At 36.9% G+C, this 18,655-nt stretch overlaps 1 protein-coding gene across 4 annotated transcripts in view; it reads right to left on the bottom strand.

The window, feature by feature from the left end:
- DMXL2 (Dmx like 2) overlaps nt 1-18,655 on the bottom strand; it is a 135,675-nt gene that overhangs the window by 69,768 nt on the left and 47,252 nt on the right. For all 4 annotated transcript variants that reach the window (XM_008513828.2, XM_008513830.2, XM_008513829.2 and 1 more), the window contains exons 7-13: nt 17,693-17,871; nt 15,149-15,332; nt 12,483-12,657; nt 11,089-11,328; nt 10,361-10,632; nt 7,827-8,523; nt 7,361-7,482 (exon numbers count right to left, since the gene is read on the bottom strand). In XM_008513828.2, coding sequence (XP_008512050.2) covers nt 7,361-7,482; nt 7,827-8,523; nt 10,361-10,632; nt 11,089-11,328; nt 12,483-12,657; nt 15,149-15,332; nt 17,693-17,871 — 1,869 coding nt within the window. The remainder of the gene's footprint in view (nt 1-7,360; nt 7,483-7,826; nt 8,524-10,360; nt 10,633-11,088; nt 11,329-12,482; nt 12,658-15,148; nt 15,333-17,692; nt 17,872-18,655) is intronic.

The raw sequence follows: 18,655 nt of genomic DNA, 5'->3' as shown, positions 1-18,655 counted from the left end.
TCCCCAACCACCACCATCTGGACTAAGTGTCCTTCCATGTAGATACAGGAGAAGCCTTCTTACCCAACACAGCTGAGACAGAGATGACCAACCTCTCAACGAGGTTGGTTAACCCAGAGAATATTTTTAAAATGATATACATATACCTTCAATATTTTATTTAAAACATAAATGTACATAAATTAACCGATATTTTCGTGTACTCAAGGCCTTTGAGTACGGGTTTGCTAACATGAGTTAAAGGTCTTTCTTGTGAATCCTACTCCTATAAGGCCCTGGCTACATTTTTTCAGTTCTCTAAACTGGAGTAACAATGAAAGATACCTACGAAGCAACGAGTGCTGTTTTTCGTTTTTTACAATTTCCCCTTGAATCTTTTCTAGTTGTCTCACCATAGCTAATTAAACAGCACTTATTTTTAGCAAAATGCTTCCAAAGCATTTATTTGTATAAAAACACCCATATTTTGTACACTCACATTTCATCAATTTATACAATATTTAATGAAATTAGAGCATTACAATAAAGTGTATAACTTCAGGAATACATGTTTGGAAACAAAAGCAACTGGCTTTTGAGAGGCGGGACAACACAGCGGTTAAGAGTTGGTCTCCGGAGCCAGGCTGCCTGCTCCAATGCTGGCTCTACCACGAGGGGACAACTAAACTGGCACACGTAAGTGCGCTTCTCTGTGCTGCAGTGTCCTCATCTCTATGGTGTGGACGGTAATATGATCTTCTTCTTAGGGTCACTGGCAAGATTAAATGAGTTAATATGTGTAAAGCACTGAGAAGAGGCTGGCACGTGATTATCACTACATAAGAGTTTGCTGCTGATATTATTAAAAGGACTGGTCTACCAAAGACAGCCTGCTTTCTAAGAGCATCAGTCAGGTTTTGCAGAGGGAATAAACAACATCAATGAATCCAGTGAGTTGGTTAAATGGAGGTCAAAACCCTGTGGTAGCCTTTTCTTCCTCTGATATAGCACTTACTACACACTGTATTTACATATTTATACCACCCAATAGATGTAGGGTTCTTTTGTGTTTTTTTAAAGATTTTATTTTTCCTTTTTCTCCCCAAAGCCCCCCAGTACATAGTTGTATATTTTTCAGTTGTGGGTCCTTCTAGTTGTGGCACGTGGGATGCCGCCTCAGCATGGCTTGATGAGCAGTGCCGTGTCTGCGCCCAGGATTTGAACCAGCAACAGCCTGGGCCACCGAAGCAGAGCACGCGAACTTAACCACTCGGCCACGGGGCTGGCCCCAGATGTAGGGTTCTTGAGGGAAGGAACTATTTCTATGCATTTTAACACCCTCGGCACTTGGTACAATTGCACATTCATTCTTTCACGCCCTATGGCTTATGCACAGTGGGTCCTCATAAAAATTAAAGGCTAAATAAATTAATAAATTAATGAATGAAAAAAGTTATACTTTAGATTGTTCTACTTTAAAAGCTTGTTTTAGTAATAGCAGCAGATACTAAACCACCCTACCTTTCAAAACCAGACTTCCCTCCTCCCATTACTCAATCACAGAATGATATACAGTCATGTGTCACTTAATGACGGGGATATGTTCTGAGAAAAGCATTGTTAGGCAATTTTGTCATTGTGCAAACATCACAGAGTGGACTTACACAAAACTAAATGGTATAGAGTATTACACACCCAGGCTATATGAGACTACTCTCATGCAACCACTATCATATATGCAGTCCATTGTTGACTGAAACGTCATTACACAGTGCATGACTATAGAGAATATCTCAATAACTACTGACTGAATACGCAGCGAATGAATCTCACCGACCTAGCATCACTGGGCAAGAAAGTTCAAAAGTTTATTCTTTAGGCATCAAAACAACTGTATCTTCAATATTCTGGACAGAAATTTTTTTTAAAAATCTTAAATAAATCCCTGCTTTCATAAACAGTCTGCTAATCATAAATCTCTTCTTGATGACTCAGGGTCACGTTTATGAACATTAATTATTATTCATGCCTTTAAAGGTCTAACGACTTAAGTACTGTCTATTTGATTATAAATCCCAAGCGTATACTGGTCCCTGATGAGGAACATCAGGAATTTATTTCCAGTTGCCTACAAAACAGTTATCTAACTACACTTTGCCATCTAAAACCTCAGTCACCTCACACTCAACGTGTCTCAAACTGAAGTCATCCTCAATACCTCACGAATATCTTGCCACAGCCAGCGGACTCACTCTCACAAACTAGAAACCTCAGAGTCATCTCCTTTTGTACCACATTCAAGCAACTCCTAAGGCCTACTCCTCTTCTTTGCCAATGTCCAGCAAGTCTCACTCCAGCCCAGGCTCATTGTACCACACGCTTAGATGACCTCAGTAGATGCCCTGCTGCCTCCACGCTGCCAGCACCCACCAACCACACTCCTTCCGGCAAATTCACCACTCTATTTCCTGTCCAAACATTATCAGTGCCCCTTAAATCCACCTCTCGATCCATAGAATAGAATCCAAATCTTTTCACGTTTCTCACAGAACTAAAAAAAACAGCTAGCTTTTACTCAGCATCTACTAAAAATCTCATTTGAGGAAGAGGACAGCATGTGACAACTTCTTGCTAACATTCAACTCACAATCAGCAGAGGAAGGAGCTGGGGGAACTGCTGCTCTGACCCGCACGAAAACAAAGACGATGAGCGGAAATAACGAAAACCTGACAGAAAGCAATCATGTTATCTTAAGAGTCTAAGAGCAAGCAACAATAAGAACAAGGCTGTGTAGTCTATGTTTTAGATCGGCAAAAGCTCAGAATTACAGCTTCAGGCTCTGAAAGTTGATACGGCTCGAGAGAGTCTGGAGGCTCAAGAGACTTGGAGGTTCCTGACCATGAAGCTGCAAATACAACTGATGAGGAAAAGAAGTTGGTTAGTATAGTGGGTTGAAGTGTCCCCCCAAAAATGCAAGTCCCCCAGAATCTCAGAATGTAACCTTATGTGGAAATCGGATGTTTGCAGATACAATCAGTTTAAGATAAGGTCATACTGGATTAGGGTGGGTGCTAAATCAAATGTCTGGTGTTTTTATAAGAAGAGGAAAGGACACATAGACATTCAGAGAAGGCAGCCATGTGAAGACACACAGAGACCAGAGTGCTGCAGCTTCAAGTCTAGGAACATCAAGGATTGCCAAGAGCCACCAAAAGTCAAGAAGAAACCAGAAAGGATCTTCCCCTAAAGCCTTCAGAAAGAGGATGGCTCTGACAACACCTTAATTCCAGGCTAAATGTATATACAAACAAAAGAGCTGCAAAATATGAGAAACAAAAACTTAGAGAACCGACAGGAGAAATAGACAAGTTGACAGTTATAACTGGAGACCTCAACACCCTTCTCACCACAACTGATAGAACCAGACAGAAAATTAGCAAAGGCCTAGAAGAACTCAATAATCATCAATCAAAACAAGACTTAACCAACAGTAATAGAACACCCCACCCAAAACAGCAGAATATATTCTTCTCAGGTGCCATGGAATATATACTAAGATAACCCATGTCCTGGGCCATAAAACAAACCTCAATAAACTTCAAAGGATTGAATTCATAGAATGTGTTCTCCTACTACAATGGAATAAAGCAGGAATCAGTAACAGAATGATAACAGGGAAATCTCTGAACACTTGGAAACTAAACCACACACTTCTAAATAATCCATAGGTCAAAGAGAAATTCTCAAAGAAAAATCAAAAAACATAGTGAACTGAATGAAAATGAAAATACTACTTATCAAAATGCCAAAGCAGTGCTGTGGGGGAAATTTCTAGCACTAAATGCACACAAGAGAAAATAAGAAAAGTTTCAAATCAGGAATCTAACCACCTATCTTATGAAACCTAGAAGAAGAAGAACCACAAAAAACAGCAAAGCAGAAGGAAGGAAATAATAAAGATAAGATGAAAACAAAGAGAAAGAGCTCAAAGCTAGTTCTGTGAAAAAATCAGTAAAACTAACAAACTTCTAACAACACTGAAAAGACAAAAAGAGGGAAGACACTAATTACTGTGTCGATAGCATGTACCCTCCTATAACATGACGACAAGGGTACTTCACATCTGTGGTTTCCCTCCCCAAAACTCACAGCTCCGGTCAAACCAGGAGAAGAACAGCAGACAAACCCAAATCGAGAAAAAATTCTAAAAAATATCTGATCAGGACTACTTAGAACTCTCAAGATCATGAGAAAAAGCTGATGAAGAGAGCTGAGAAACGGTCCCAGATCAGAGAAGAAGGAGCAGACAAGATGACTAAACATGATGTGGTTTCTGGATGAAATCCTGAAGCACAGAAAAGACATCAGCGGAAAAGTGAGTTAGGTCTTAATCAAGTCTGGAGTTTAAGAAATCATATCACACCAAGGACGGTTTCCTAGTTGTGACAAATGTATTCTGGTAATATGTTAACAAAAGGGAAAACTGGCTGTGGGTATATAAGAACTCTGTACTAAATCTGCAACTGTTCCGTAAACCTACAACTATTCTAAAAACTAAGTCATTGAATAATTATTGTTTTCAGAGTACAGAGATAAGGGAAAAGATAAGCTCATTAACAGAGACTGATGGTTTAATGTTAATAAAGATCCAGAGAGTAAAGAACTCCTAATTCCTACTTCGTCTCTGGTCTTCTATTTCAAGAATTTAGCTTGCAAAAGTAGAAGAAACCAAACATTTTCTACAATGAATAAGTACTGCTTTTTACCTTTAAAAAAATTAAAGTAAATGGAAGGCTTAAGAAAAAAAGTACATTAGTAAGTGAGGAGTAGAAGAGCAAGATAAATAAAGAAATTCCAAGAATGTGTCTAACTGCTGTTAAATCAATTTATATTTTCTGGAAAAATAATGCCCAGGTTATTGGGAAATTTTGCAAATGAGATCAAGGAACCACAGAGGATGTTCTCTGAGAAATCACGGGGAATGCCACAGCCAAAAGACTAGAAACAGGCAAATGTTCCAATTTCAAAAAGGAAAACAACATACTTCTGTAAGCCAGACTAAAGAGCCTGCTGTCTATTTGGTACGTTTTAGTCATCAAGAGACATCAGGATACATACATTCAACCTACTATACATTAAAACAACCATCTCATAAATATTTGACTTCTTTTTTTGACTGCAGAAGATTTGGCAGACAATGTGTATTTTATTTCAGCAAAGTATATGACAAGCTGCCTCAGGGAAATCCTTCAGACAAGGTGGAGAAATATTCCAGGAAGTAAAAATGGAGGCAGGGGAGCCTGGTGGTGCAGTGGTTAAGTTCGCATGTTCCGCTTTGGCGGCCTGGGGTTTGCCCGTTCAGATCCCGGGTACAGACATGGCACCACATATCAAGCCATGCTGTGGCAGGCGTCCCACATATAAAGTAGAGGAAGATGGGCACGGATGTTAGCTCAGGGCCAGTCTTCCTCAGCAAAAAGAGGAGGATTGGCAGCAGATGTTAGCTCAGGGCTAATCTTCCTCAAAAAAATAAAAAGAAAAGAAAAAAAAAATGGAGAAAGATTTCAAATGTATACTAGGCTAGGCTCTTTCTTCACTCCTGTCCTGTTGAACATTTCTATAAGTAACTTAGATGAAGATGTAGAAACAATATGCATGAAAGAGGCTAGTGATGTAAGTCTCATAAAGCAATAACACAAAAAACAGAATCTGGATCCAAAAAGACAGTAAAAGGCTGTACTGATACGTTGAGCACAGCAAGATGAAATGCAAAAGGGAAAATAGCCTACATTTGGGCCCTAAACTCAAATGCACAAATACAGGGTAGCATCCTGGCAAAAGAAGACTCTGTGATATTTAATTGACAGCCAGCTCAGTACGAATCCATTACATACAAAGAATCTGGCACCATCTAAAGAGAGAGGCCGCAACACTGCTGTATTCTAGTGATGCTACACTGCGCACATTAGAGACAAACTGAACTCTGCCAAGAAGACTAACTAGGGTCAAAGGTAAAACAGAGAAGTTTATGGATGGAAGGGAAGCAGGTCTGGCCTGAGGAAAAACGTTTCAGGGGTTATATGATAACTGTCTTCAGATATCTGAGATGCTCCCATACGAAAGGAATATTACACGTATTCTAAATGGAACTAGGGCTAACAAGTAGAATTTAAGGGACACAAGTTTAATTTCAATATAACAGTGAGGGTAATTCAAAGACAGAATGAGCTGCAATCACAGTTGAGCTCCCCTCCTTGGAGGCCAGATGACAAACTGGCAGAAACGGAGCAAGGGGAATAAAGCATCAGACGGCTGCTTAGACTAGGCGACCTTTAAAAGCTCTTCCAACTCCATAATTTTAAGATGCTAAACTTTCTCTACGCCAAACCTTTGTCTCCAGTCCAACTGCTTTTCTCAGTTTCTGGAACAAGCCTTATTTATATGTGTACTTTCCTGTATCCACGCTCTCAGGCCATTCTCTCACTCAGGCAAAGACAAAGAATTTGTCTTTCCAAGTCTTACCCATCCATCAAAAATGAACCCAAATACCGTCCTTCTCAAAGACTTCCACGCCTACCCTACCCTGATCTCTCTCTCCTCTGAACTATGAAACACTTCTAGTGCCATCTGCTTGGCAATTAACTACATACCACCCTCAGACACCTCTTCTTCTGTCTTCAACTGTTATTTAAGCTTTTATTAATAATCTCTCTCCTCAATTAAATTAAAAGCTCCTTACAGGCAGACAGTGACACTTATACTCTGTATCTGCCACATACCTAGGGGCACCTAGGACACACTCAAGAGTCTTTGGTTTTCAATATTACGAACATATTTATTAAAACCGTTGCTTGCATGGCATGTTTTTAGAGGTCAATGGAAAATTCACTATTCAAATCTGAATATGAACTAATATACATGACTGCCAGTTCAGATACAGAACTACCAGAATAAGACACTGCCACGCACTGATAACATATTCCAACCAAAGGATTTTTTAAATGGTGAATCAAGCTCGGAAAAGTTCAGATTTTCCAACCTAAACATAGAGCTCGGTAAAGCTGGCTTAAAATCTTTTTTGAGCAGAGAAAGATTAACAGAACCAAACCAGAGAATGAAAAGCGACAAGAAGAAATCATGATATTTTAGGAAAAAACCCACATTTATGTATTTAAGTGTAAAATGTATTGATGTGTGATGCGTAGACTGTAATTTTGTTTCCTGTACCTTGGAACACAAATTAAGAAAAAAGGAAATTTGTCATACAGAGCCCAGAACATACGCTCACTCCCTAAACAGCAACCAACCAAACCGTAGACAAAATAAAAAGAGAACTCCTCATCAGCTTAGATATATTAATAAAGATTAGAAAATACTTACTGAAGATTCTGGATCTGAGAGCTCATCCAATAATTTCCTTGCATCCACCACAGCTTGATAGAGTCTCAGATTTTTACCATCAGAAGCAACAAAGCAAGCACTTGCAGAATTGCAATATGTGCCTGAGGAAGCAAATGCTCTGCATTACAATACATAGTTTATTTTTATTATTAGCCAAAGTATGAGAAACAAATATTCACACTTTTCTTTTTAGGCATAACTATGATCCGGAATCATAATTAAATAGATATAATTAATGAATATAAAATTATTAACAAAAAATTCGATAGAAAATAGGTTATGAGAGGGAAAAAATTAAAAACTTGTAGAAATTCTAAACATACGTCTGGTGCCTACATTCTAAAATGTATTAAAAATTCTCCCAATGATAACAAAATAAACTATTTTGTGCATAAATAGCAGTTTAAAAGCTTTTATTAATTTCGCAATTAAAATGAACACTTACCAAGACAGTAACTGGGGATAAGAGTTGGAAGCCAAGCAACATTAGAGAAGGCTGAAGTGTGTAAAGAGTTAATTCGAGCCAATTCGGATACTCCTCCAGTGTATGACAAGGGTCCTATCGGGTCTACACGCCAGAGAATAAGTTCACTGTAGATTGCATTTGGGTCATGAAATGTACGTGTTGCTGCATTTCTTAAAGGTTGTTTCGAGGAACCTTTTATATGTCTTACAGGATCCACTAGTCTACTTAATTTATTATCTGAGTCCCATTGACAGTCTGACTCAGGAGTCAACAGAGCGTTATGATGAGATGATGTCAACAACAGCGGTAAAACTGAGTGACAGGCCAGGTCATTGAGGTGGAATCGATGACCACAATACCTAAACTTGTGAGAGACAGTTAAAACGGTGGTAAAGGCAGACTTATCAGCAAAAGTGACGGCCCACTGATTTAGAGATCCGTCTATGTGTTTAGAGACCATCATTACCGTGGGAGCTAAAATGTTCATATTTGTACTGTGTGACCCGGAGTGCGGCTGCGATGTGCGAGGACTGCCGACAGCCATCATCTCTTGTTGTGACAGAGTGTGGTGAGAATCTTTTGCGGCATTTATACAGGCATACATCATGATATTTTTACTAAGAGAGCTCGCATCACCAGAGGGAAAAGCAACAGGAATCCGAGAAGAAAAAGAAACCTGAAAAACACAATTAAATGATTCAGGGTAAGTAGTTGCCTCCTCTCAGAAAGTCTTTCAAAAATACTCCCATTTTCAAAATGTCAAATCTCAGCTTTTAGCAAAAAATATCAAACTCTCTATGGTCTAATCCCTTTCCTCTGTTTATGTCATATCATATCTCTATTCATAGCCTAAGAGAAGACTAAAGAAAAAAAGTTTCAAGTGCCTTGCTTGTACATCTAAATGACCACAACCACAAATCTAAATAAAATAAAGTTTAGAAAGATGATAGATATAGGCAGTTAGACTTAGTTCATAAAACATGGGAAAGCGGGGCTCATCCTGAATCACATTTTTAGGGTAGTTTCTTAAATTTATTCAAAATATTGTGAATTCCCAGAAAAAACCAACATGCATATATTCAAACATTCAGTATTGCATTTCAGAGCAAAATTCATTTTACTTTGAATTAACCACACCTATAAAATTTGTGGTTATTGATCCCCTCTGGTAGCAAGAATAAGTATTCTTTTCTCGGTTGCTTATCAAAAACAAAATCTTTGAGTATTTCTGAAAACCTGCTAAACCTGAACAGCATCTTTTTTTTTTTTTTTTAAGAAATGTAAGTAGACCATTCCCTTACACCATGCACAAAAATCCACTCAAAATGGATTAAAGACTTGAATGTAAGACCCGAAACCATGAGACTTCTAGAAGAAAACACAGGCAGTACGCCCTATGACATTGGTCTGAGCAGCATATTTTCAAGTCCCATGTCTGACCAGGCAAGGGAAACAAAAGAAAAAATGAACAAATGGAACTACATCAAACTAAAAAGCTTCTGCACAGCAAAGGAAACCATCAACAAAACGAAAAGACAACCTAACAATTGGGAGAAGATATTTGCAAACCACATATCAGATAAGGGGTTAATATCCAAAATATACAAAGAACTCATACAGCTCAACAACAAAAAAACCAACAATCCAATTAGAAAATGGGCAAAAGATGTGAACAGATTTCTCCAAAGAAGATAGACAGATGGCCAACAGGCATATGAAAAGACGCTCAACATCATTAGCTATCAGGGAAATGCAAATCAAAACTACAATGAGGTATCACCTCACTCCGGTCAGAATGACTATAATTAACAAGACAGGAAACGACAAATGTTGGAGAGGGTGTGGAGAGAAAGGAACCATTGTTCACTGCTGGTGGCAGTGCAAACTGGTGCAGCCACTATGGAAAGCAGTATGGCGTATCCTCAGAAAATTAAGGATAGATCTACCATATGATCCAGCTATTCCACTGCTGGGTATTTATCCAAAGAACTTGAAAACACAAAGGCATAAAGATACTTGCACCCCTATGTTCATTGTGGCATTATACACAATAGCCAAGACATGGAAGCAACCTAGGTGCTCATCAAGGGACGAATGGATAAAGAAGATGTGGTATTTATACACAATGGACTACTACTCAGCCATAAGAAATGACGAAATCCGGCCATTTGTGACAACATGGATGGACCTTGAGGGTATTCTGCTGAGTGAAATAAGTCAGAGGGAGAAAGTCAAATACCATATGATCTCACTCATAAGTAGAAAATAAAAACGACCAAAAAAAAAAAACACGTAGCATTGGAGATTGGACTGGTGATTACCTTTGGGGAAGGGGGGAGGGGGAGGGCAAAAGGGGTGATTAGGCTCACATGTGAGGGGATGCACTATAATTAGTGTTCAGGTGGTGAACAAGATGTAATGTATACAGAATTCAAAATATGATGTACATCCGCAAAAAGTAAAAATTTAAAAAAAAAAAGAAATGTAATAATTGCTTCATCAGTAAAATATACCTGAACTTGTCTAAATATTCCAGGATTATATTCATCCAAATACTTTACATGCCACACTAGAAAGGTACCATCTACAGGGTGTATAGTGAAAAGCATGTCAGGATTCTTATTCCATTCAGTTAGCAGCGTTTCAATTTTCCGATCAAGCAGGACCGTAGGCAGCGGCATTTGGATACTATGTCGTGAGTAGGTTCTAGGACTTCCCTCTCTTTCTCCATCTTCATGCTCGGATGATCCTGTACCTGCCTCAGATTCTCTATCCAGGGATAATTCTGAATCAGAAAATAAATTTATCAGTACATACTAATAATACTACAAAAACTCATTGACATACTACACTATCAATAAATAAGCATACTATCTTTAGAAACTATAAATCCCTTTTTCCAAGTTATGGCCTAGAAAAAAAAAAACAAAGGAAACTGTTTTCTGATCTGAACTGAAAACTACTGTATTTCTTACTTTTAGATAAACTAAAATTTCATTCACATTATCATTATCATACCATTAGCAAAACCTGTTTCCCAAAAAAGAACATGGCTTCCAAAGTAATACATCACTCAAAGCAATATGCTACAGCAAAGCATACTGAGTGAGATGGTGTCTGTAGTAGATGGTCAGTAAATATTTGTGGGATGAATGGAAAAATAAAAAGAAAGGAAAGCGGGAAGGAAAGATCACAAACTAAAAGTGGTTAACACAAAAAGGCGTTAACGTAGGGTACTAACCATGGTCTAGCTTCGTATGTAAACCCCTCTCTCTTCCCTCCTGTGAACGTTCCTCGTCTTCCCTGTCCGCATCGTCACTTTCATGATCTACCTGCTTTTCAGAAAGTTTTCGTAATTGCTGCATAAATATCTCAGTAGATGATGTAAAATGAAACTCCTTGTTGTTTAACCAATGAACCACAAAGCCCCCGTTTCCATCATCAATGTTAAATACAGTGCCAACCAAGACATTTGGAATATCTGTCGAAACAAGATAAGATTTCCACATGAATTTTTAATGTCTTTAAAAATACTACAAGTTCTTATAAAGACTAATTCCATACATACACAGAAAAGGTGCTAAACAACAAGTCAACATAACTCTAGCAGGATTTATAAAAAACTTTAATTGAATTTAACAATAAATGCAAATATTAAGAACTAACGGCGCAAACTCATATGGAATTAAATTCCTAATTTAAAACCAAATACACGAAATGCACAAACCTTTATTGAATCCTGGTTTGGGGGTGGGGGAACAGAAAGATAAAATAGAAAAGCAGCTATAAAAGACATTTTTGTGATAACTGAAGAAATTTAAATTTAAATATGAATGGATATTAGAGATTATGAATTCTAATTTTCCTAGGTATGATAATGACATTGTGATTATGTGAGAGAATTTCCTTATTCTTAGGAGATACTGGCTAAAGTATGTAAGCATGATGTGTCATGCTGTCTGTAACTTACTTTCAAAACATTAAGAAAAAATTTCACTCACACACACATACATACATGTGTATAGAGAGAGAATAAAGCGACTGTGGCAGAATGTTAGCAATTATTGGATCAAGGTGGAGGACATAAGTGTTCACTGTACTATTCTTCCAACTTTTTTGAATGTTTAAAACTTTCCTAAAAAGTTGGGGAAAAAACAACATTAAGAAAGAACATATGAAGGCAGGCAAACTTCTCAATATAGCAGATTTTCTCCATTTAGGGGTAAATGAAATTCATGATATGGATTAGTTCATGTAAAGTGTATAACAAAAAAATTAATCTCCTTAATTCCAATTCCTATTATAAATAATCCATTCAAGAAAAAAAAAAAAACCCAAGATATTGTCTTCTGCAAAAAGAAGTGAAGTCTAAACATAAAATGCCCTCGCTAAAGTCTACACAAACAAGGTGCTCGAAAATACTTATTTGAAGTTATTCTCTGAGAATATCATAGTCTCAATTTAAGAAATAGTACTTTATATTATATTCCTATTCCAATTAAGAAGTATTTTAAAAAGAAATATGGAATATCAACATAAAATTTTAAAAGTAGGTTATAAAAGTAGTTCCCACTTTCCTATCTATCTACCTCATTTCGGTATATTTATAAGAAATAAAATCGTACTATCCATTACCTGTGGCAGGATTGATGCTCGCTGCAATGTGAAAATGACACAGTGCGTTCGCGTGGTGCGAGATGTGTCTTTGAACTTCATGCGTTGCCACCTGGTCAAGCATCAATTCAGTATGAGTTACAAGAACAGAAGATCTCCTTTGTCCTTTTCTTAAATTTTTCAAATGGTGTATTGTCTAAAGTAGAGAAATAATTGCTAAATCCAACTCCAGAAAGTCTAATAAATGCCAAAGTACTTTTGATTATTAAGGATTTTGTGATTTTTTCCTCTGTGTAAAACATGACCATTTCAAAGTAGAACAATTCTGAATATATTCTCCATAGTTCTTGCAAATTTCATGGTTCAGGGCAGACGTAGTTGCTCAAAAGCACTTACTAATATTATCTACAGAAACCCCTATTAAGATTAGGAACCCAAATTCTAGTTTTTTCAGGATATCCCAGCACTGAGATAAAATTTACTAATCATAAGAGTAAAAAACAATTTTTTTTTAATTCCCAAATCTTCCTACCAGGAAGAATATTTCTCCCTAAAATTCTCACTTAGAACTAAACAGCTAAATAATCTATGATCTCTATTATATATAAGAAAAGAGGCCACAAAAATACAGAATAACTAAGTTAAAAGTAGCCAGGAAAGACCTCATGAAAGTGTTGACCTATGGCATTTGTTTAAATTGGGACACATCTATAGGATAAAAATTCTCTGCTAGCATGCTCGATTGTCTGAACTGTTCTGACATGGGGCCATGTCACTCTCGGCATGGTCTTTTCTCTACGCCGTAATCCCACCTCACTGTACTTCCTTATGCTGTCACTTAACTCACCCCCAATACCGTGCTTTGTTCCTCACATTCAATCAAATAAAATGCAGCACCCTCTCAATTCCTTCTCCATTAAAGTAACACATCTGGTCCTTCCTTTCTACTTCCACAGCCCTTACCGCTTTCAAATAGAAAACAGTATCAGTTCTGTGGTGTGTCCTCTGCCTCTGGTCTCGCTGCCATGGAGTTGCTTATTTTGTTGGTAACAGGGTCAGGATGGATATTAGAGACCTCCTGCTCCATACTGCCTATCAAATTATTTTCACTTGATCTTTAATGTTTATCATTACTTTAAATTAGATTGGCAAGGCTGGTGCAATACTGGCTGGTTATTTTCTTCTAGGAACAAAATGTACAGTTAGGAATTTCCTAGGAAAGGATGTCAGAAAGCAAAATAGCTCGTAAGTCAGACAATTAGGCTTTTCTATTAAAAACCATTTTAACATTATTAACATCTTTAAAAGGTAGGAAAAACTTGTCAAGTCACTGATTACATAAGTTTACTTGTATTTTTGCTTTTATTTATGTAGCAGTTAGTAATCTTATTTAACAAACACTTGAAAAGCAATAGATAAGGTGCCACAGGGGATCAAAGATGTCTAACAGCTCTTAGTCTCCAAAAGCTCAGACGTAATTTGAAGATAAAATGTTACATAATTATATAGAAACAATTGTAAACATTCAGCAAATGAAATACTTTCTCCCACTAAATTTCAATCAATATCAAAACAAAATATTACTTTATTCTGACTTCTGCTTTTAATTTCATTTGTGCTTTAAATGTTGAAAATAAAATGTATAAATAGTGCCCAATCACAGATAGTATCAGAGCAGGCCTACTTTATACAAAACTTTTAAGGACTACATCCTTAGCCTATCAAACCCCAAAAATATTTCCGCTTACTGAAACATCAACGCCATTTTGACTACGCAACCATTAAACTGTTAATGTCAATGTATAATGTGAAAGTATAATTAGTAATGTAGAGAGGTGTCTATAACACATTAAGTATAAAAGTTATAAAATATTATTGCCTAATATACTAATCTTGTAAATAAAGAAAAAATACACACACACACATAACTGGAATAGTTGGATTATAAATTCCGTTTCTTTTTCTTTTTCTGAAGCTAATTTTAGAATAAGCATATTCTTTGTGTCATAAAAAGAGTCACAGGGAAAATCAAGAAAATTAGTAATCTAGGTCTACTATAACAAATTTCTGGTAATTTTCAATAATGTATTCATCTCATTTCATTCCCTAATTACAATGGACACAACAGATTATACTATATTATAATCTATTTTCTTAGAAAGCACTTGTATTTCATATATATTGTGTTTAGAAATTGGAAAAAATATTTCACTTTCAAAATATTAAACCACAGAAACTGTAAAGCAATTACGTAAGTTCATTTCTGTCTAGTCTCTTAACAGCATTTTTATTCTTAAGGATCAAAACAGTCATTTTTAATTAGAACAATAAAAATAAATTTTAATCCTCATAAAAGAAAAGCAAAATATTTTTAATTACAACTAGCTTCAAGGACCTATATGTTTTAATAATCAAAGCTGCTTACTTCTACAGATTTTCACATTTGACATGCAAAATGAAAGAACTAAAATTATAATATTTACCTAGACTACATGTCTGAGATCATTACTATCTGTATTTGGCTTCTAAGTGGCATAAAATGAGTAGTCTTACAAGCATAAGTGAGAATTCTTTGCTCTTAATTTCATCATTTCACATACCTTGTGCACTATCTGCATCGTAGCTTATGAATTCCCACCACACTCACATATCTTCAAAATTCATTTACCACTTAAGTAACACAGTACCTCAAGAGCATGCTGTATCCTGTCTTTGTGTCTTCCAGCGTGAGCAAGGTCACTGGCAGTGCTGGAAGTGGTAGTCTCACATATCTGCTCACCCAACAGACAGTCCTCTGGTAGTAAGGTTTCTGCCCAGAGCCGGCAGACACCATCATGGCATGAAGTTAATAACACATTACAGACAGAACCTCTAACAACAAAGAGAAAGAAGCAAAAGTTACCATGAACATCAATACCATCAGTTAATTAGAGGCTATTAATATTTGGTTCTTCAGGCAGAAAGATGACATTAGCACAAAACTAACAGTATGATCTATGTGAAGTTATTGTTCCAACAGTGGTAAGGAATTTCTGCTGACTATTTCACACTCTCACCAAACCCCATTTATTACCTGCTCATTCCTGCAAGGAGGCAGGCTAGACACAAGGCTGCAATCAGTTACCATTAAATAGGAAAGACTTAACTGTCCCTGACATTCACTTTAATTCATTAAAATCATGCCTTGATCAGTTAAGCTAAATGTCGGTACAGTATGCTTCCAACTGCTTTAGAAATTACACTGTATGGAGAAAGAATGGTCAATCATAGAGCTTGAAATCACACACAGTATTGCTGTGAACACCATAAAAACTAGGAAATGGTCTTGACAAAGAAAACAGAAGTCAATGCCAGATTACTCAAGTGCTGCTTGAAAACTAGGCTCTGCAGAAATATTAATATCTTCTAAACAAAACAAACTAAACAGGAAAAGAAAACCTAATCAATGCGAATTACATAATGACCACAGTAAAAGATCATTAAGTGTATTTAAACCATGTGGCTTATGGCAGTAGTTGCATCATTTTGCATCATCCTGCTTATAACCTAAACAGTTACAAACAGGTAAACAAATGAGCATCTTCATAAAAAACTTTAAATAGAATATAATTTCAAACTATAGATTAATTTCCATTAAGTTAAAATAAGCAAAAGAGTCACAGCATCAAGCAGCTAAAGTGACTTAACTGCTCATTATGAAAGAACAAAAAAATCATTCTCCCTTTAAAAAAATTCCTACATAGAATCTGCCTCAGCCAAAGGTAAAGTGTTTTGCAAATGTTTTCAATAGATGCAAATAACCTAAGCAGAATAAATCTTTTATTTAGATTCAAAAAATATGTAAATTTCCCATGTTATCATTTACTGTTCACCTCTATAATATGTGCTATATTTCCCATCACGTGTAAACATTTCTCAGACATATTTAGCAGATGAAATAACTCTCCCTCAAGAATGAATATAGGGGCCAGCTTGGTGGCATAGTGGTTAAGTTCACCCGCTCTGCTTCAGCAGCCTGGGGTTCATGGGTTCAGATCCCAGGCATGGACCTACACACCGCTCATCAAGCCATGCTAGGGCAGTGTCCCACATACAAAATTGAGGAAGACTGGCACAGATGTTAGTTCAGAGACAATCTTTCTCAAGCAAAAAGAGGAAGATTGACAACAGATGTTAGCTCAGGGCCAATCATCCTCACCAAAAAAAAAATTTTTTAAAGGGGCCGGCCTGGTGGGCCTCGTGGCATAGTGGTTAAGTTCATGCACTCCACTTCGGCAGCCCAGGCTTCGCAGGTTTGGATCCCAGGTACAGACCTATGCACTGCTCATCAAGCCATGCTGTGGCAGCATCCCACATACAAAATAGAGGAAGATTGGCACAGATGTTAGCTCAGCGACAATCTTCCTCAAGCAAAAAGAGGAAGATTAGCAATAGATGCTAGTTCAGGGCCAGTCTTTCTCACCTAAAAAAAAAGAAAGAAAAAAGAATGAACATAGATTTCCACGCAAGCTTTTTTAGAAACTGGTTATAAGATACAGGAATATATCCACTATTTCATTCGTATATTCATTCCTTGTATATGCATTTGCATATTCCTGCATACAGGAATTATCTGTATGAGTTGCTTTGTAGTTTGTTTAATTTTCTAAATACTTCTAAGAAATGCTACACAACAAGGAAAAATTTATAATAATAAATTCTTTGGGAAGGTTCTGTTGATAGCCCTATGACAAGAAAAACCTGGCCACTTTATTCACTGTACATGACATGCTTTGCCACCACGTGTCTTGCTGACAGTTTATTACTAGGTTTTATTTCCCTTCAACGTGTACTTTCCTGTTACTTGCAAGCATTTCCTTCCTAGAATCTTCTTCTACTGCTGCTACTACTAACAGTACCAGCTAACACTGCCTGAGCACACACTCTGTGCAGAGGCCTGTACTAAAGCACTCACATGCACTAACACACTTTAGACTCACAACTCTCTGAGGCGGGTCCTACTACCACCCTCATTCTACAGAGAGAAAAAGGGAGGCTTTCAGAGTTTACAAAATCTAGTCCATAGCTCATGAAGCCAGTAACAGCAGCAGAATAGGAATTCAGGCAGTGGATGCCTAGAGCTTATGCTGTTAACTGCCCCCAGGTCAATGCAGCAAAAGGACCTTTGTTTTCATTATTTTTATAAATATACAAGTATACAAACTGAAGTTTATATGATACATTTTTCTAACCTGGGCATATACTTGCTAGTTTTACGCCATGAAAAACCTGTCACAGCTCGGGGATGTGCCAAGTAAACAAAGGAAAACTGGGTAGACGCCTGTCTCCTTTTCACTTCGTGATGATCCTGAGGTATAATTGAAGACTTCCAGCCAGTCATAGGATACCACACTTTCAAAAGGCAATCATCCTGCAAAAACACACAGGTCAACATAAAACGAATTCATACATACACAATTCAAAATGTGAGTGGGTTTGAAGAAGCTTTAAAAATTAAGTTACTTATAAAAACTAATGCATGACCTATATTTAAATTATGTTTGTTACTTTAAAGAATACTATTCTTAAAAAATAAATGGACGGTTTGTTCATTATCAATGTTATCTGCACAATGTTGGTTTTCAAATAGAGATGGATGCCAAATTCCCATTTAAATATACATGGGTCACTGGAGAGAAAAGATTATGAACCCAGATGCTAGCCCCTTGGATAAGATAAGAAAGACACCATGTTATCAGTCACTGTTATCATCCTTTCCTTTTTGAAGAGATCTGCAAGGGTGAAACAAATACTTTTTAAATATGAATTGTTTCTTACTCTAAAGTCAGGAATCAGTAAACTTCCTGTAAAGGGCCAGATAGTCAGTAAGTTAGGCGTGGTGGCCCACACAGCCTCTGACACTGAATCTTCTTGGTTTTTTTCTTACAACCCTTTAAAAATGTAAAAACCATTCTTAGCTTGTGGGCCATAGTTTTCTGATCCCTACTCTACATGATGAGAAGGCATTTAAGCAGTTATCAGGAACCACCTCTATGCCCACTTAAGATATTTACAGGTATAACAATAGGCACTGACTTTATCATCTTACTTAGTTCTAACAATTCTGTTGAAGGCCTAAATAACTGTATCTTATTTAGCAGAAACTATCTACTTTATAGTGCTCAATCCTCAATGGTGAAAAGTGCACTAAAGGA

Source organism: Equus przewalskii, chromosome 1, assembly GCF_037783145.1.
Source record: "Equus przewalskii isolate Varuska chromosome 1, EquPr2, whole genome shotgun sequence".
NCBI lineage: Eukaryota > Metazoa > Chordata > Mammalia > Perissodactyla > Equidae > Equus > Equus przewalskii.
Note: the sequence above shows the minus strand (reverse complement) of the source record. Positions and strands in the feature narration are given on the sequence as shown.